The sequence below is a fragment of the Danio rerio genome, chromosome 21 (genome assembly GCF_049306965.1).
Source record: "Danio rerio strain Tuebingen ecotype United States chromosome 21, GRCz12tu, whole genome shotgun sequence".
NCBI lineage: Eukaryota > Metazoa > Chordata > Actinopteri > Cypriniformes > Danionidae > Danio > Danio rerio.
In genome coordinates, this window is record NC_133196.1 from 8,692,107 (window position 1) to 8,707,241 (window position 15,135).

Consider the following 15,135-nt stretch of genomic DNA (forward strand, 5'->3'; position numbering starts at 1 on the left):
AAATAGATTGATACATGATCGATGACAATGCTAATGGTCTTCTTATTTGGCTGTGTTGTGAAGTGAAACTTACTTTTAGCAAAGGTGTATTTTTTTTCTTTACGAAAAAATAATTATGCTGGAAATGTTTCTGGATGAGGTATTTGTGTGATTTATACATTTAGCTGTATTCTGATCTGTCTTAAACCATTACAGGTCAAAGCAATCCGTTTGTTACTTATTGTTTATTTATCAAAATTAACAATAAGGCTCTTAAAGCACTGCTTTGATAAATGTAGTGTTGTCATTTCAAATACCTCAAGTAAAATAAAGTAATTTTGTTTTATAAATTTTTTTTTACTGACAGTGTACTTGTATTTTTTTTTTAAAGTTTCTATTTTAGATTAGGTTAAATGTAAAATAAAATCTACATGTGATGTACAGCTTTTTAAGAAACAAATTTGCCGTATTGTAAGAAAAATAGTGTAAAATATGTAAATAAAAGGCTAAATTAAATCTTTTTACCATATACTTCAATTAAACCTTTCAAAGCTTGTAAATATCGTTTTAAAAAATGGGCAAAAAGTGTCTCTATGGCCTTAAAGATTATTTGGTAGTTTTACCAGTGCTATTGAAAAAGATTAATTGTCATGAAAGGAAAAATCGACCATACTTTCTTTGTTAGTGCAATTTCCTATACATGTAGCTTTGGGATTTAAGCAATTAAACCATTCAATCAGGTTTACAATTAAAAAAGTGATTTCATAATGAAAATCAGATTTTTTTTTTTTCAAAAGTAACCAACTAGTACTTTTTAAAAGAGTACTTTGTACTTTTACCTAATATTAATATTATTTATTAAAATTTGTGTTATTTTAGCAGCGTAATAGTATTTTTACTTAAGTACAAAAAAGATTTCACAAGCATTTAGTGTGCAGGTTTATTATATTATTAATATATGATTAATAAATATTATTTTTTATGTTTTTTATTTGTATCTATTCCTATGCAATGTTTTATGGGTTGCTGAGAATACTTTTCAGGTCTTCAATACATGTCAGTCTTGAAAAAAAAAAAAATAGGTGCTGGAATTGATTTTCATTAGGCTGTGCCTGTATAAAACCCTGTCATATGTACATTTAACATTTATTTCAAGATTTGTCTGAAAGTGTATGAATATAACATATAGCCTATATTTATAAGGTAAAAGCAACATCTCCAGCTTTTGATGAATAGGCTACAATGAATACTTTAGATTTAAGTACAGCAGTTTTCTTTTTACTTTTTAAGAACAACGCCATTTTTAATGAACTTTTGAAAACACATTTTAACAAAAACTTTTTTTTAAATCTGCAAGCACAGTTAATGTTCAGACTATTTCAAATGTTTAAAGTGACTGATAATAATACATATTCTTAATAATAGGAATTAATCTGCATCATTTTTAAACTGTGCACACCTGTAGCTGCTTAATTAGGCCTATGACGCTATTTTTTAATACTGGTTAAAAAATAGCGTCGTAAGGTGGTACTTGGAGAGACAATTTTTTTCTAAGGTGGTACTTGGTGAAAAAAGTTTGAGAACCACTGGTCTAGGGGGTCGAATCGAGATCGCAATCTTTTAACGATTAATTGTGCAGCTCTACTCCCTACCATGCTCCAAGCCAGACAGGGAGACAGAAAAGTGGTTAGAATGTACACTGTGTACTTCAATTCAATTCAATTTAGCTTTATTTGTATAGCGCTTTTACAATGTAGATTGTGTCAAAGCAGCTTCACATAAATGGTCATAGTAACTGGAACAGTGTGGTTCAGTAACTGGAACAGTGTGGTTCACATCGGCAACTCATGAAACGCCACATAAGAGACATTGGCAACAATCACTCAGTTCTCATTGTTCAAAGTAGCAACATCACTACAAAGAATTATGAGCAGGGAATCGAGAGAGAGAGAGAGAGAGAGAGGAGCCGCTGAATCCATGTTGTCTGGGGTTTTAAATATGGCCACCTCCAATCCAAGTCCCTATCATGATCTGCCGTAATCCACTGCACCTGCGAATAATTCAGACCGAGAAACAGCTCGAGAGAGAAAAAAACACCACACACACTACAACGACTACTCGTAACAGTATTGAACACATGAAGAAAGGAAGGTATGGAAAGGCAGTGAAAGCCCAGACAGCAGCTGAAATCTCTTTTCAGCAACCCTCTGCCCTTCGTTAAAAGCAGCATACCTGTACTTTCATGGTTTTGGATGCTACAATTAGCACAATTACATGCAGTAGTGTTAGTTCTGCACAATATAATGTTTTAGCATTGATATTGTAATGTGCGGATCTGCAATATTCACATTGCAAGATGCAGCGGGGAAAATAAGTATTGAACACATCAACATTTGTCTCAGAAAACGTATTTCTTTCTTTTTTTTATAATTATTTTTAGGAGTTTCACCTTTATTTGGATAGGACAGTGGAGATTTTACAGACAGGAAAGTGTGGGGAACAGAGATAGGTGAAGGATCGGCAAAGGACCTTGATCCCGGAATTGAACTCGGGTCGCCGTGAGCACCTTGGTGCTATGTGTTGACGCACTAACCACTAATGCCGAGTTCAGACTGCATGATTTTCAAACTAGTCGTGTCACAGATGTTTTCACACTGCATGACTATCTGGGCTAGCGTTTCGTCGCTGCTTTGTTTACACTGCAGGATGGTTCGGCGACATAAACATTCACATTGCATGACTTTACTATAGGGAGAATCGCCGACAACTTCGTACAAACTACGTCTCACAGCCAAAAACAAGTAGTATATCTTTTGCTATTAACTACATAATGAGAAAGAAGCCTTTAATGGGGTAGAACATGTACATGTTTACTCACCTGGGTTTAAAGGGAATTAGCCATTTCTCCTCAACGTTGATAATAAACTAATTTATTTCTGTATTAAATGTCAAACAGACATGGTTGCTCCTGAGTCCTGTCAAACCTCCACTAGTTTTCCCTCCATTTCGTGGGTCCAAATAAACCGAAAAAGAGCGCTTTTAACTTCTCCCCCAGCCTCCCACTGGCCTGCAGCAGGTATACACACACGCACACAAAAGTGAAAGCTGCTCTCTCATTGGCTGTAGGCGATGGCTGATGTTATTTTCAGTCAAAACTCAATTCACACGGCATGATTGGAATCGTCGACAGCTCCAGATATTCAGCATGCCAAATATCTCGCAGGCATCGGCGATTCTCTCAGATCGCGTCTTTGATCGTTCATACTGTGTGATTGTCACTCACGTGCACGAGCAGCGATTCGCCTGTGATTTCAGGCATTTGTCGGCGATTTCTCAAAACCTGTCGGCGAGCCAAAATCAGGGCTAAAATCACGCAGTCTGAACTAGGCATAAGCTGTTGGCGCTGACAGAAAACGTATTTCTAAAGTGAATCCCAATGTTATAGACTTGATATACACTGATAGCTCAGAAGCACATCTTTCCTACTTTACTTACTTACAATTTATTTATTAATTAAATTATTATTTTCCTCTTCAAATTTCTAAAGTTAATAATTTGTTGAATGATTAGTTAGTTTATTTAGCTTTTTTGGTACATTTTGGACTAAAACCCATAGCACAATATTTGTAAAACTTGCCTCTGGTTGGAAGCACAATGTACATTCATCCGGATTATTGTAAATAAACAAAAAATAATGTTCATATAAATGATGTGAGTCAATTTGATGTTACGCTTTACAATATCATTTAGTGACCTTCTTAATTCTCGTTATTTTTAGGTTGTGATGGCAGTTTGTCAGCTCTACTGGCATTTGGCCCCTAAACATGAGATCAGCATCATCACCAAGTCCTTGGTGAGGCTTTTGAGGAGCCACAGGTAACATACTGTACATATAGAACTGCAGCATTATTATGATCATACAGTATGTGTTTGTCTAATCCCTGTTTTTATTTCCCTCTCATCTTTTTTTAGGGAAGTTCAGTATGTCGTGTTGCAGAACATCGCCACCATGTCAATTCAGAGGAAGGTATCAATCATTTTAAAGATAATATAAAACAGTTCATATTATTATTAGTCTATTTAAAGGCATAGTTCACCCAAAAATGTAAATTCTGTCATCATTTACCAGCAGCAGCCATTGAATTCTATAGCATTTCAACTTGCAGCCCAAGAGTGGTTACTCACTGAAGCTAAGCAGGGCTTGGGACATGGGAAAACTAGTTTGCTGTTGGACGTGGTGTTAGTGAGGCCATTAGGGGGCACTCAACCTGCAGTCTGTGTGATTCCTGACGCCCCGGAGTAGTGAAGGGGACACCATAATGTCAGTAATAACCGTCTTTCGGATGAGACGTTAAGCCGAGGTCCTGACTCTATGTGGTCATGAAAAATCCCTTGGCCCTTCTTGCAAAGAGTAGGGGTGTAACCCCGGTGTCCTGGCCAAATTATCTCTATCGGCTCTTACCCATCAATTGACTCTATCAATGTCTATCCACGCCACCTGCAGCTGGTGTGTGGTGAAGCACTGGCGTCGTTGTCATGTGGCTGTCGTCGCATCATCCAAGTGGAGCTGCACACTTGTGGTGGTGGTGGTTTAGAGACACCCCCCATAATGATTACACACACACATCACGAAACGCTGAAGTTTTTTTCGTTTGCGTTCAGCATGCGCTATTAAAATCCATAACACTGTCACCAGTCCTTACTGCTTATTTGCGTCTAATACCCCAGTTTGTCAAAGGGCATGAATGAAATTTTCATGAGTTAAAGTGAAACTGCAGTTAGAGTCAGGCATCCTGCTGATTTGATTTAGAAGGGCACTTTTTTTGTCAGACTGCTCACCGGTCAGGTATACATCCGCGCTAAAATATCAAGGTGAAAGTCATCATAGCTTGTGTAGAATAGACCCAGATCCCAAACCAACTGTGAGAATAGATTGACGGCGATATTTTTTTATCGGGCGTTAAGAGTCTCGCATTAACGCAGCAAGTTAACACCGAGAACGGCCCACAACTAATATAAATACACATTACATTACATTACATATCATAGTTGTTTTTTGTTTTTGTTTTGTTTTTACTATGGAAGTCAGTGGCTGCTGGTTTCTGAACATTCTTCAAAATATCTTGTTTTGTGTAACTCACACAGATTTAAGTTTAGTAAGAGTTGACTAAAGCTGCCTTTCCACTGCACACGACATTTAGACACGACGGAATAAGCCCCCTTGTGGTAGTCTCACAGAATTTTCAGTGTTGTCGTGCACCATGGGGGAGGAGCTGTTCTCGCAGTATCCGAAATAAGAGTGCAAAAGCAAGAGCCTTTATTCTCTGTGCGTTCAATATGGTTGAATGAATGAATACTAGAAACTCATAGACAGCTAAAAACTATTGAAGGGAATGTGGAAACAACTATTTTTTATTACTTTAATGAATAGAAATGTTTTTTTATATAGACATTTTCTGATTTAAAAATAACCCCAAAAAACTACAATTTCTCATCTTGCTTGCACGGACCTGCATGGACAACACTGAAATACATCACATTCAGTCAGCTGGTCGCATCCGGTCTAGTCGTAGGAGTTCAAATATTTCAACGGATCCGAATTTTCCGCATACGGAGATCATCTGAACCCCCTGCACGACTCTCCATTGGAAATGAATGTCTGTTACTTGCTGTTTGTTGTGTGCAGTGGAATGGAGGCTTAAAGAATAACAGAACTTTTATTTTTGGGGTGAACTCTCCAATTCATCTGAGGTAAAATAAAACAAATAAAGAGAATGTTGGCTTGATTTCTGGGGCGATATAATAAGGTCAAATTCATGGTGAGTTTTTTCACGTAATAGTCGAAGGTAAATGTATAAAACCTGAGGTAAATTCCCTGGTGTTTCTTCAGGGGATGTTTGAACCCTTCATGAAGAGCTTCTATGTGAGGTCCACAGATGCCACACACATCAAAACACTGAAGGTAAAATACACCTTCATTCTGTCATTTTAAATTTCATTAAAACGTTTGTTTCTGTTCTCTGCTCATCTGCTGATGTTTTGTCTCCTCTTCAGTTGGAGATTTTGACTAACCTGGCTAATGAAGCAAACATCTCCACCATACTGAGAGAATTCCAGGTAAAGTTTCATAGATTCACTACATTTCTCTTCTCCATTTTCTTTGTTTTACCCAAAAAAAAAAAAGAAGCTGGTAGTTTTAGACAAATGCTGAAGTTTGAATACTTTAATAATTCAAATCTGGTAAGCTAGGTTTTGAAACATATTCAATGAATAGACATAACATTATGTTCTAGGTTTACTTTATTTTAGGGAACAATTCTCACTATTAACAAATCATTCCTTATGAGTTTTGTCTTTATAAACTCCTGATATGCTGCTTATTAATAGTTATTAAGGTAGTAATTGGGTTTAGGTAATGGCTATGAATAGGGATATTGTAAAAGATCATGTACAATATATATTTGTTAAGGGGATAGTTCAGCTAAAAATGAAAATGGACTCATTATTTACTCTCCCTCATGTGGTTCTAGAAACCATATGTACTGCAGTTTTTTTTATTCGTCGTACACAAAATAAGATATTTTGAAGAATGCTGAAGTCCTGTTACCATTGACTTTTATAGTAGGAAAAACTGATACTATGGATGTCAATGGTTACAGGTTTTCTTTTTTTTTTTCTTCAAAATATCTTAGTTTGTGTTCGATGGAAGAAAGAAACTTAAAGGTTTGAAACAAGCAAATGGTGACTTTTGGGGTGAACTATCCCTTTAAGTGCTATTAAACAGCCAATATCTCAATAATAATCAGGTAATAAGCTGCTATTATGATTGTTATTGGCTCTTTTGCTCCTCTTTTGAATATAGCATCAGATAAATGCATAAATGTGAATGAACAGCAGTTGTAAGCATCTTTGTGTTTGTTCCAGACGTATGTGAAGAGTCAGGATAAGGCGTTTGCAGCAGCCACCATCCAGGCCATCGGTCGGTGTGCGACAAACATCTCTGAAGTGACCGACACCTGCCTGAACGGCCTGGTTTTACTGCTGTCCAACAGAGACGGTAATCACATGCTAACCAGACGCCTTATAGAAGTTATTGTGTTATTAGCAGCAGTGCTTCTGAAAGTCTGCAGAGGGCACTATGGTGAAGGTCGTGTTCAGATTAGTTTGAGCGTCTTCTGATACTATATTTATAGAATGCCATTATATAGTGTTATTGAATCTTCACCGGAAAGTTTTACAAAGAGCTATTTAAAATTAGATGTACAGTGGCTAGAGTAACTTGTCTATTACATGTGATTTGTTATTTAACTAACAATTCTGGACAAATACTGTATGACTAAACCAATAATTCAAAGTGTAGTTTAGACGTTTTTATTGACTTGATTATATAAACCTTAACCTTTAAGCAAAACCTCTAATTTTATAATGTTGTATAGTTGCAGTATACACTACCTAACAAAAGTCTGGTCGTTGATCTCAGTTGTAAGAGCAACAATAATAACTTGACTTCTAGTTGATCATTTTAAAAAGTGGCAGAAGGTTGATTTTTCTGATGAATCATCTGTTTGACTGCATCCCAATCATCACAAATACTGCAGAAGACCTTTTGGAACCCACATGGACCCAAGATTCTCGTAGAAATCAGTCAAGTTTGGTGAAAGAAACATCATGGTTTGCGGTTACGTTCAGTAGGTGGGCTTGTGAGAGATCTGCAGAGTGGATGGCAACATCAACAGCCTGAGGTATCAAGTCGTTTGTGCTGCCCATTACATTACAAACCATAGAAGAGGGCAAATTCTTCAGCAGTATAGCCCTCCTTCCCATTCTTCAGCCTCCACATCAAAGTTCCTGAAAGCAAAGAAGGTCAAGGTGCTTCAGGATTGGCCAGTCCAGTCACCAGACATGAACATTATTGAGCATGTCTGGGGTAAGATGGAGGAGACATTGAAGATGAATCGAAAGAATGTTGATGATCTCTGGGAGTCCTGCAAGAACGCTTTCTTTGCCATTTCAGATGACTATTAATTAGTTATTTGAATCATTGCAGAGATGTATGGATGCAGTCGTCCAAGCTCATGGGAGTCATACACAATATTAATTCTCTTTCCACTGCACCATGACAGGGGTCACCAATCTCGTTCCTTGTTCCCTAAATTATTTAAATGCAAAACCGAGAAAACCGCAATTCATAAGCGCGTATTGACCGTGGAGGTCGTACCGTACGGTTCATTATATTGGGAACCATGGCATCCCTAACATATATCTATAATATATTTGTTGGGCCTTCTTTTATTTTCTATTATCAGCATTTTATTGAAAAAAGCAGGGTGTGTCCGAATCTACTTTATTAATTTTAAGGATGGAAAAACATGTTTGCGCCCTGTCGCATGGTCTAACAGTGTTGTGCTTATTCTCTTGAGTCTCATCTCACATTCATTTTTACATTCAGCTGCGTCGCGCCATGGCGCATTTGCTATTTACATGGTGGACCTTGTAGATGGAAAAACTGAATGCTTCACTAGCGAAAATTGGTGAACACGCAAACTATAAGGCAACACAAAGACTTTTTTTTTTTAAGGAAATTAAATACTTTTATTGTAAGTAATGGTATTCTGAGGAATGTTTATACCAGTTTGGTTGAAAGCATATCTCCTATAATATTTCTTGCTGGTATGGAAATCTTGGAGCTAGAAGCAAGTATAAACATGCAAGGATTGTTATCACAGCTAGTAAGATCACAACGGACCCCCAGAAGCAGCTTGTGGCGCTGTATAGAACCAGATCCACCCATCCTCTTTATTATGAATTTGAAAAGCTTCCTTCTGGTAGACGAAACAGAGTACCCACAGCAAAAACAAAAAAAAAAGTATGTATATATATATATATATATATATATATATATTTTAAAGAAATCTTTTATACTGTCTGATATTACCATATTGAATAAATGATCATGAAGTAGTTTGTATGTTACTTTGTGGTTTCATAGCTATGGTTGTGTATTGGTAATATGTGGTGCAGGAAGCTTTGTCTTTGTGCTTTTGTATTTGTGATGTTTGGGAGGCCAAAAACGAATTTCCACAGGTGTGGACAATGAAGATTTCTAATTCTAAAACAGAGCATCTGCAGCGCGAGGATAAAGAATGAGCCTCCTCCATTCAGCCTCTTTACTTTCTCTTTACTTTACTTTCTCTTTACTCCTTTAGTTTCATGGATAATAACGGTGTTGTACACACTACACTGAAGACATCCATTAGCCTACATATTTAATTTAGTTTAAGCGTAAAGATTTGTTTCAAAACTATTTCTAAACTATTTCCAGAAAACAAAAAAATAAACAATAAAAACGGAGTGCAGTCAAAATCTGAGTTATATCCAAGCACACGTTTTATTCTTATGCCCCATATGGTGACGCACTAAAGCACTCTGTGCTGGACTTTAGATCAGCTTTTAGATGATCAATGGTGCAGTCTATTTCAGTCCAACAATGCGCCTTGACACACCTTCTTTATAGACCAGAACACCCATAAGTTCACAAAGCAGCGCAAATGGATTTGCTATTTAAACAACGTGGTATAAAACGTGAATATTACTGTTGTGCTGGTCTGAAAATAGCAACAAATCGTGCCAAACATGTTTTGCACCTTATTGCACCGGGTGCATAATAGGGCCCTCTTTCTGTGTTTCTTGTCATTGTAGAGACTGTTGTTGCAGAGAGTGTCGTTGTCATCAAGAAACTTCTGCAGACTCAACCATCACAGCACAGTGACATCATCAAACACATGGCCAAACTGTTCGACAACATCACCGTAAGAGACCTGAACAGTGATACACAACAGCAGTTTGTATCTTTTTTGTTTAACATTATATTAAATAACCCCCTGATGCTCTGTGCATTTGATATCCATTTCTCCTTTAGGTCCCAATGGCGAGGGCCAGTATCCTGTGGTTAATGGGTGAATACTGTGAACACGTGCCTAAAATCGCCCCTGATGTTCTGAGAAAAATGGCCAAGTCCTTCACCAGCGAGGAGGACATTGTCAAACTGCAGACCGTCAACTTGGCTGCCAAACTCTACTTAACCAATTCCAAACAGGTCAAATCAAATTATGCTTGAGATTTGTGTGTGGTTTTGGCTGTGAGCTGTATATCATTTTTTGTTTTTGTTCTATACAGACTAAACTGCTGACTCAGTACATTCTGAATTTGGGAAAGTACGATCAGAACTACGATATTAGAGATCGCACGCGGTTCATCCGTCAGCTGATTGTGCCAAACGAGAAAAGCGGAGCCTTAAGCAAATACGCACGCCGTATCCTGATGGCACCCAAACCGGCTCCTGTCCTGCAGTCCGCCTTCAAAGGTAACTGCATGTTTTGTTTATGTCAATATGTAGGTGGATGGTGAGAATTCATTTAAAATAACAAGGTCAAATGGGACTGTATTTGTTTCATCCAGATTACAAAACCAGGGAGTAGGGCTGAACAATATATCGTTTGAGCATCGATATCGCAATGTGTAAATCATTAATAATCACCTTGCAGGATTATATTATTTATTAAAGATTGAAATATGTCATGTCAATCGGTTATCCGGGGGCCGGGTCGCGTGGGCAGCAGTCTGATGCTGCGTTCACACCAGACGCGTCACGCGCGTCAAGCGCGAGTGATTTACATGTTAAGTCAATGCAAACGCGCGAATAGACATCCTGCGGTGCGATACGCGTGAATGGCACGGCGCGAATGACGCAAATTGTGCGAATGGCACGGGGCGAATGACGCAAATTGCGCGAATGGCGCGGGGCGAATTGAGCGTTTTGCGCGTTTGACGCGCTTAACAAGCGTTTCGCGCGAATCTCTCGATTTCGAAAATCTGAACTTCAGCGTACATTCGTGCCGCGTTAAGCAATCAGAAGCTTGCTCTTGCGGGGGTTTGATTGTGACGTAGAACCTGTTGTCGGTGTTCCGTGGGAAATCCTCCAGCCTTCACCGACAACAGTTCATCAAACTGGGCTTGGCTCAGTCAGAAGCACCGCTGAAAGCCTCCGTCATCCAGGTTCAGTTTCTGGAGGAGTTTATGAGCTCACAGAGCTGGATGCACCTCTGAAAGAATGTAGTGCACTCAGACACGACCCTAAATGTATCGACGCTGTTTTTCAGTCTTCATAAAGCACACAAAACATTTTCTTCATAAAATCCATATTAGCCATTTAGCTATGAAGCTAGAGTCTTCGGGCAGACAGAAGCCCTGCCCATCACGCGAATCCGCGTCTGTTCTGATGTGATTTTGACATGCGAATGATGCGGGGTTTGAAACGCTAATGAAGCGAGTAAACTCAAATGTTCACGTGCGATTTATCCACGCGTTCCGCGTCTGGTGTGAACACAGCATTAGGAGAGAACTCCTGACTTCCCTCTCCCCAGACACTTTCTCCAGCTCCTCCAGGGAGGATCCCGAGCCGTTCCTTGGCTATCAGAGAGACATAGTCCCTCCAGCGTGTCCTGGGTTTTCCCCGTGGCCTCCTCCCGGTAGGACATGCCTGGAACACCTCCCTAGGTAGGCATCCAGGAGGCATTCGAAACAAATGCCAGAGCCACCTCAGCTGACTTCTCTCGATGTGGAGGAGCAGTGTCTCTACTCCGAGCTCCTCTCGGGTGTCAGAGCTTCTCACCCTGTCTATAAGGGTGCGCCCTGCCACCCTGCGAAGGAAAACTCATTTCAGCCGCTTGTATCCGAGATCTTGTCCTTTCGGTCATGACCCAAAGCTCATGAACATAGGTGAGAGTAGGAATGTAGTTTGTCCGGTAAATCAAGAGCTTTGCCTTTCTGCTCAGCTCCTTTTTGGACCGGTACACTACATAAGAACTTTCCTCCAATCTGAAATATGATTTTTTTTTTTATTTATACAATGATGACCATGTTATTTTGTGTTTAACTATTCGATTTCTACTTAAATATTGTTACACTCCCCAGAAAATCATAAAGAACTGTTTATTTAACTTCTATTTTTGCTATTTTATTATTATATGCTTGTAATTTATTATATTTTTTGCAGATGCACTGCATAGTAAAAGACTTGATCATCCTACTAGATCTAATTTAACGAAATCTTTCCAAATAGAGCTGTTTAAATCAGATAGTGAACTTGTATTTAAATCGCAATATTTATCGCAGCAAAGTAAAATATTGCAGTGTCTGATTTTTTTTCAATAACGTTTAGCCCTACCAGAGAGCCTTTGTTTTCAAGTGTAGTTAGTTTCTTTAAAAGTTTATTTTTAATATTTAAAAGTATATTTCTGTTGTCTGTGCAGCAAGCATTTGATAAGATTCAAGCTTCTTTGTGACCCCAACAGCGCTCAAATATTAGAGGGAAATAGATGTTTTTAAAATTTAAGTATCAATTGGTACCGAATTCCAATATCGTGACAAACCTAAAAAACACAATTCTGCGCATGGATGGATTTGCTTTTCTGTGTTTGGACTTTTAGAAGTGAAATTTAAGCCCTACTAAACTGAACTTAACTTAAGCTCAACTCTTAAAACTGAACTGTTTCAATTCAACGTTTCAATTAACTTAACTTCTATGTTAAGCTGCTTTGACTCTATCTACATTGTAAAAGTGCTATTGAAATAAACTTGAATTGAATTGAATTGCGGTTGTTAGTAACAACCAAAGAAATGTATATATGCAAAGAAAATTAATTAGTTTACAAATAAATGTGTGTCATAAAATGAAATGACGCAGGGAAAAAGTATTGAACACATGAAGAAAGGAAGGTATAGAAAGGCAGTGAAAGCCCAGACAGCAGCTGAAATCTCTCAGTAGATATTCAGCAACCCTCTGCCCTTCATCATTGTAAATGCATATTAGCTGCTTCAGTCCAACATCTACATTAGCAGGAGGATAAAGATGAAACCAGAGTTGACATTTCAGCTAAACAATAATCTAAAGCACAGCAAAGGAGACTCTCAAATGCTTTCAAAGAAAGAAAATCAAGCTGTAGAATGGCCCAGTTAATCACCTGACTTGAATCCAATAGAAAATACTAAATAAAACTCAGATTTGATAGACGAGACCAACAGAACCATCCAGATTTTAACACTCTGTGAGAAACACATGCCTGAGCGATGCAGGCAACTTTAAGCTGCCATCACCAAAAATATTATATGAAGTATTAGGGTGCTTTCACATCTGTAGTTTGGTTCGTTTGGTCCAGACCAAAGGCAACAAATAATACATACCTTTTCACACCGCACTGAATGCTTTGGTCCGAACCAGTTGAAAATAAACCAAAATGCAGTCATCTGACAAAATCCACATCACTCATTGGCCAGATGTTGTTAAATGTATTTCCTAAACTGCTTATTGATTGGGCAGAATTCACGTGCGGGAAAATGCCAATGGAACTCCCGCGAGTAAACAAACTAGCAGACACAAAATGTCGCTTTTTACTATGGAGCTAAGACTGCACTTGCTGATTGTATCCCTGCTCATAGTATACTATATAGTTTGTATACATTACTTTAGACACTATACATTTCGAGAATGAAGTACGGATATGGCTGAAAAACAATGTTTTAATGCATGGCAAACGACGAAGGCGCAAACGCACGTCACTTCAGTAGGAGGCGTGAATTAATTTAGCTAAACTGCGACATGGTCATCTTCCGGAAATATCACCAACGGTCCATCAGGTAATACTTTTCCCTCTCTCCCTCTCTCTCTCTTTTGGTAAAGCGCTGTCAACAAATATTTTTCCTCTATATTCCATAATGCACAGCACATCGGACTACGGCAGCTGGATTATAATAATAATAATAATAATAATAATAATAATAATAATACATTTTATTTAAAGGCGCCTTTCTAGCAACTCAAAGACACCGTACAATCAACAAGAGCAATAAAACAACAAGAGAAATATTAAAATATACACAGCAATAGTGCAGACAAAATTAAGTGTTAAAAGCCATCTTAAATAAGTGGGTTTAGAGTGTTGATTTGAATAGTGTGAGGGAGTTAATGTTTCAAATGGCAGGTGGTAATGAGTTCCAAAGCCGCGGAGCAGAGCGGCTAAATGCTCTGTTGCCCATAGTCGAAAGACGAGAAGAGGGTACAGACAAGTGGAGGGATTTGTCCAAAAAGGTGCAGGATATTTTGCGGTTGGGTCTGTTTTAGTTTGGATCATATTCTCACCACAAACGAACCGCTCCAGGGTTTGTTTGAAAGCATAACAATCGTACCTTAAGGAGATCTCGGTCCACTTTTGGTGCACAGTCAAGTGCTACATTCACACCTGCCCAAACGAACCGCACAAAGACGCAAAACGAACTCTTAGTGCGATTCAACCGAACTAAATAAGGCAGGTGTGAAAGCACTCGTAAATACATTTCAGTAGTTCATTACTTTCTTCTTCTGTCATTTCATGAATATCACACAACACATTATTCAGATTTTTGTGTTTTGTTTTATTTTTATGTTTGTATTGTTTGGGTTTTTACCAGAATCTGGTTCAATTCCACGTCAACAGCTCCTTTATGTATTCACTAGACTTTGATTTGATGTCTTATGTCACTAATTTAGTAACACAGGTTCTCTCTGGCCGTTCAGTGATCCACATTTAGTATTGGTACAGCTCAGAACATAAAACTGTACACATTTGAGATCCCCCCCCCCCAAATGTGAGCAATACCAAAGCGTACCAATCTATATTATACAGTGGAAAATGCCATGTGTTGCATAACAAAACAGTTAAATAACCAGATTCAGTTTACCATCATGCTCTGATTCTAAATTACACGACAGCGAACTCAAGAGTTCTGCTGACATCGATTTCTCTCACTTTTCTCTTATTTCATCACATCTCTCCGTTCCAGCAGGGCTCGAGCTGAAACACAACACTGTCATGGGGATTCTTTCTTCCCCGCAGGCCCGTAAATATCAATACAGCACGCAGAAATACTCCACAGCCCATCACAGTTATTTTTTTCCTCAGACGTTTCTCTCCAGATTAGCAGCATGAATCTGGAGGCTACACCTTCTGTTTTTCTGCTGTGGAATTGAATTGGTGGATTTTCCTTAATTTGATGATGGACTGAGGAATCTGGGAGGTTCGTGTGTCCTGTTAGCTGGATTATATGAGAGAAAGAGAGATA

At 38.4% G+C, this 15,135-nt stretch overlaps 1 protein-coding gene across 5 annotated transcripts in view; it reads left to right on the plus strand.

Moving 5' to 3' along the window:
• ap3b1a (adaptor related protein complex 3 subunit beta 1a) overlaps window positions 1-15,135 on the plus strand; it is a 147,661-nt gene that overhangs the window by 47,082 nt on the left and 85,444 nt on the right. For 4 of the 5 annotated variants that reach the window (XM_021469001.3, XM_073935772.1, XM_073935770.1 and 1 more), the window contains exons 9-16: window positions 3,758-3,855; window positions 3,952-4,006; window positions 5,870-5,941; window positions 6,034-6,096; window positions 6,904-7,036; window positions 9,679-9,788; window positions 9,899-10,075; window positions 10,156-10,342. In XM_021469001.3, coding sequence (XP_021324676.2) covers window positions 3,758-3,855; window positions 3,952-4,006; window positions 5,870-5,941; window positions 6,034-6,096; window positions 6,904-7,036; window positions 9,679-9,788; window positions 9,899-10,075; window positions 10,156-10,342 — 895 coding nt within the window. Of the gene's footprint in view, window positions 1-3,757; window positions 3,856-3,951; window positions 4,007-5,869; window positions 5,942-6,033; window positions 6,097-6,903; window positions 7,037-9,678; window positions 9,789-9,898; window positions 10,076-10,155; window positions 10,605-11,373; window positions 13,874-15,135 lie in introns of those variants that run through there. The other variant, XR_012397141.1, reaches the window with a different exon arrangement.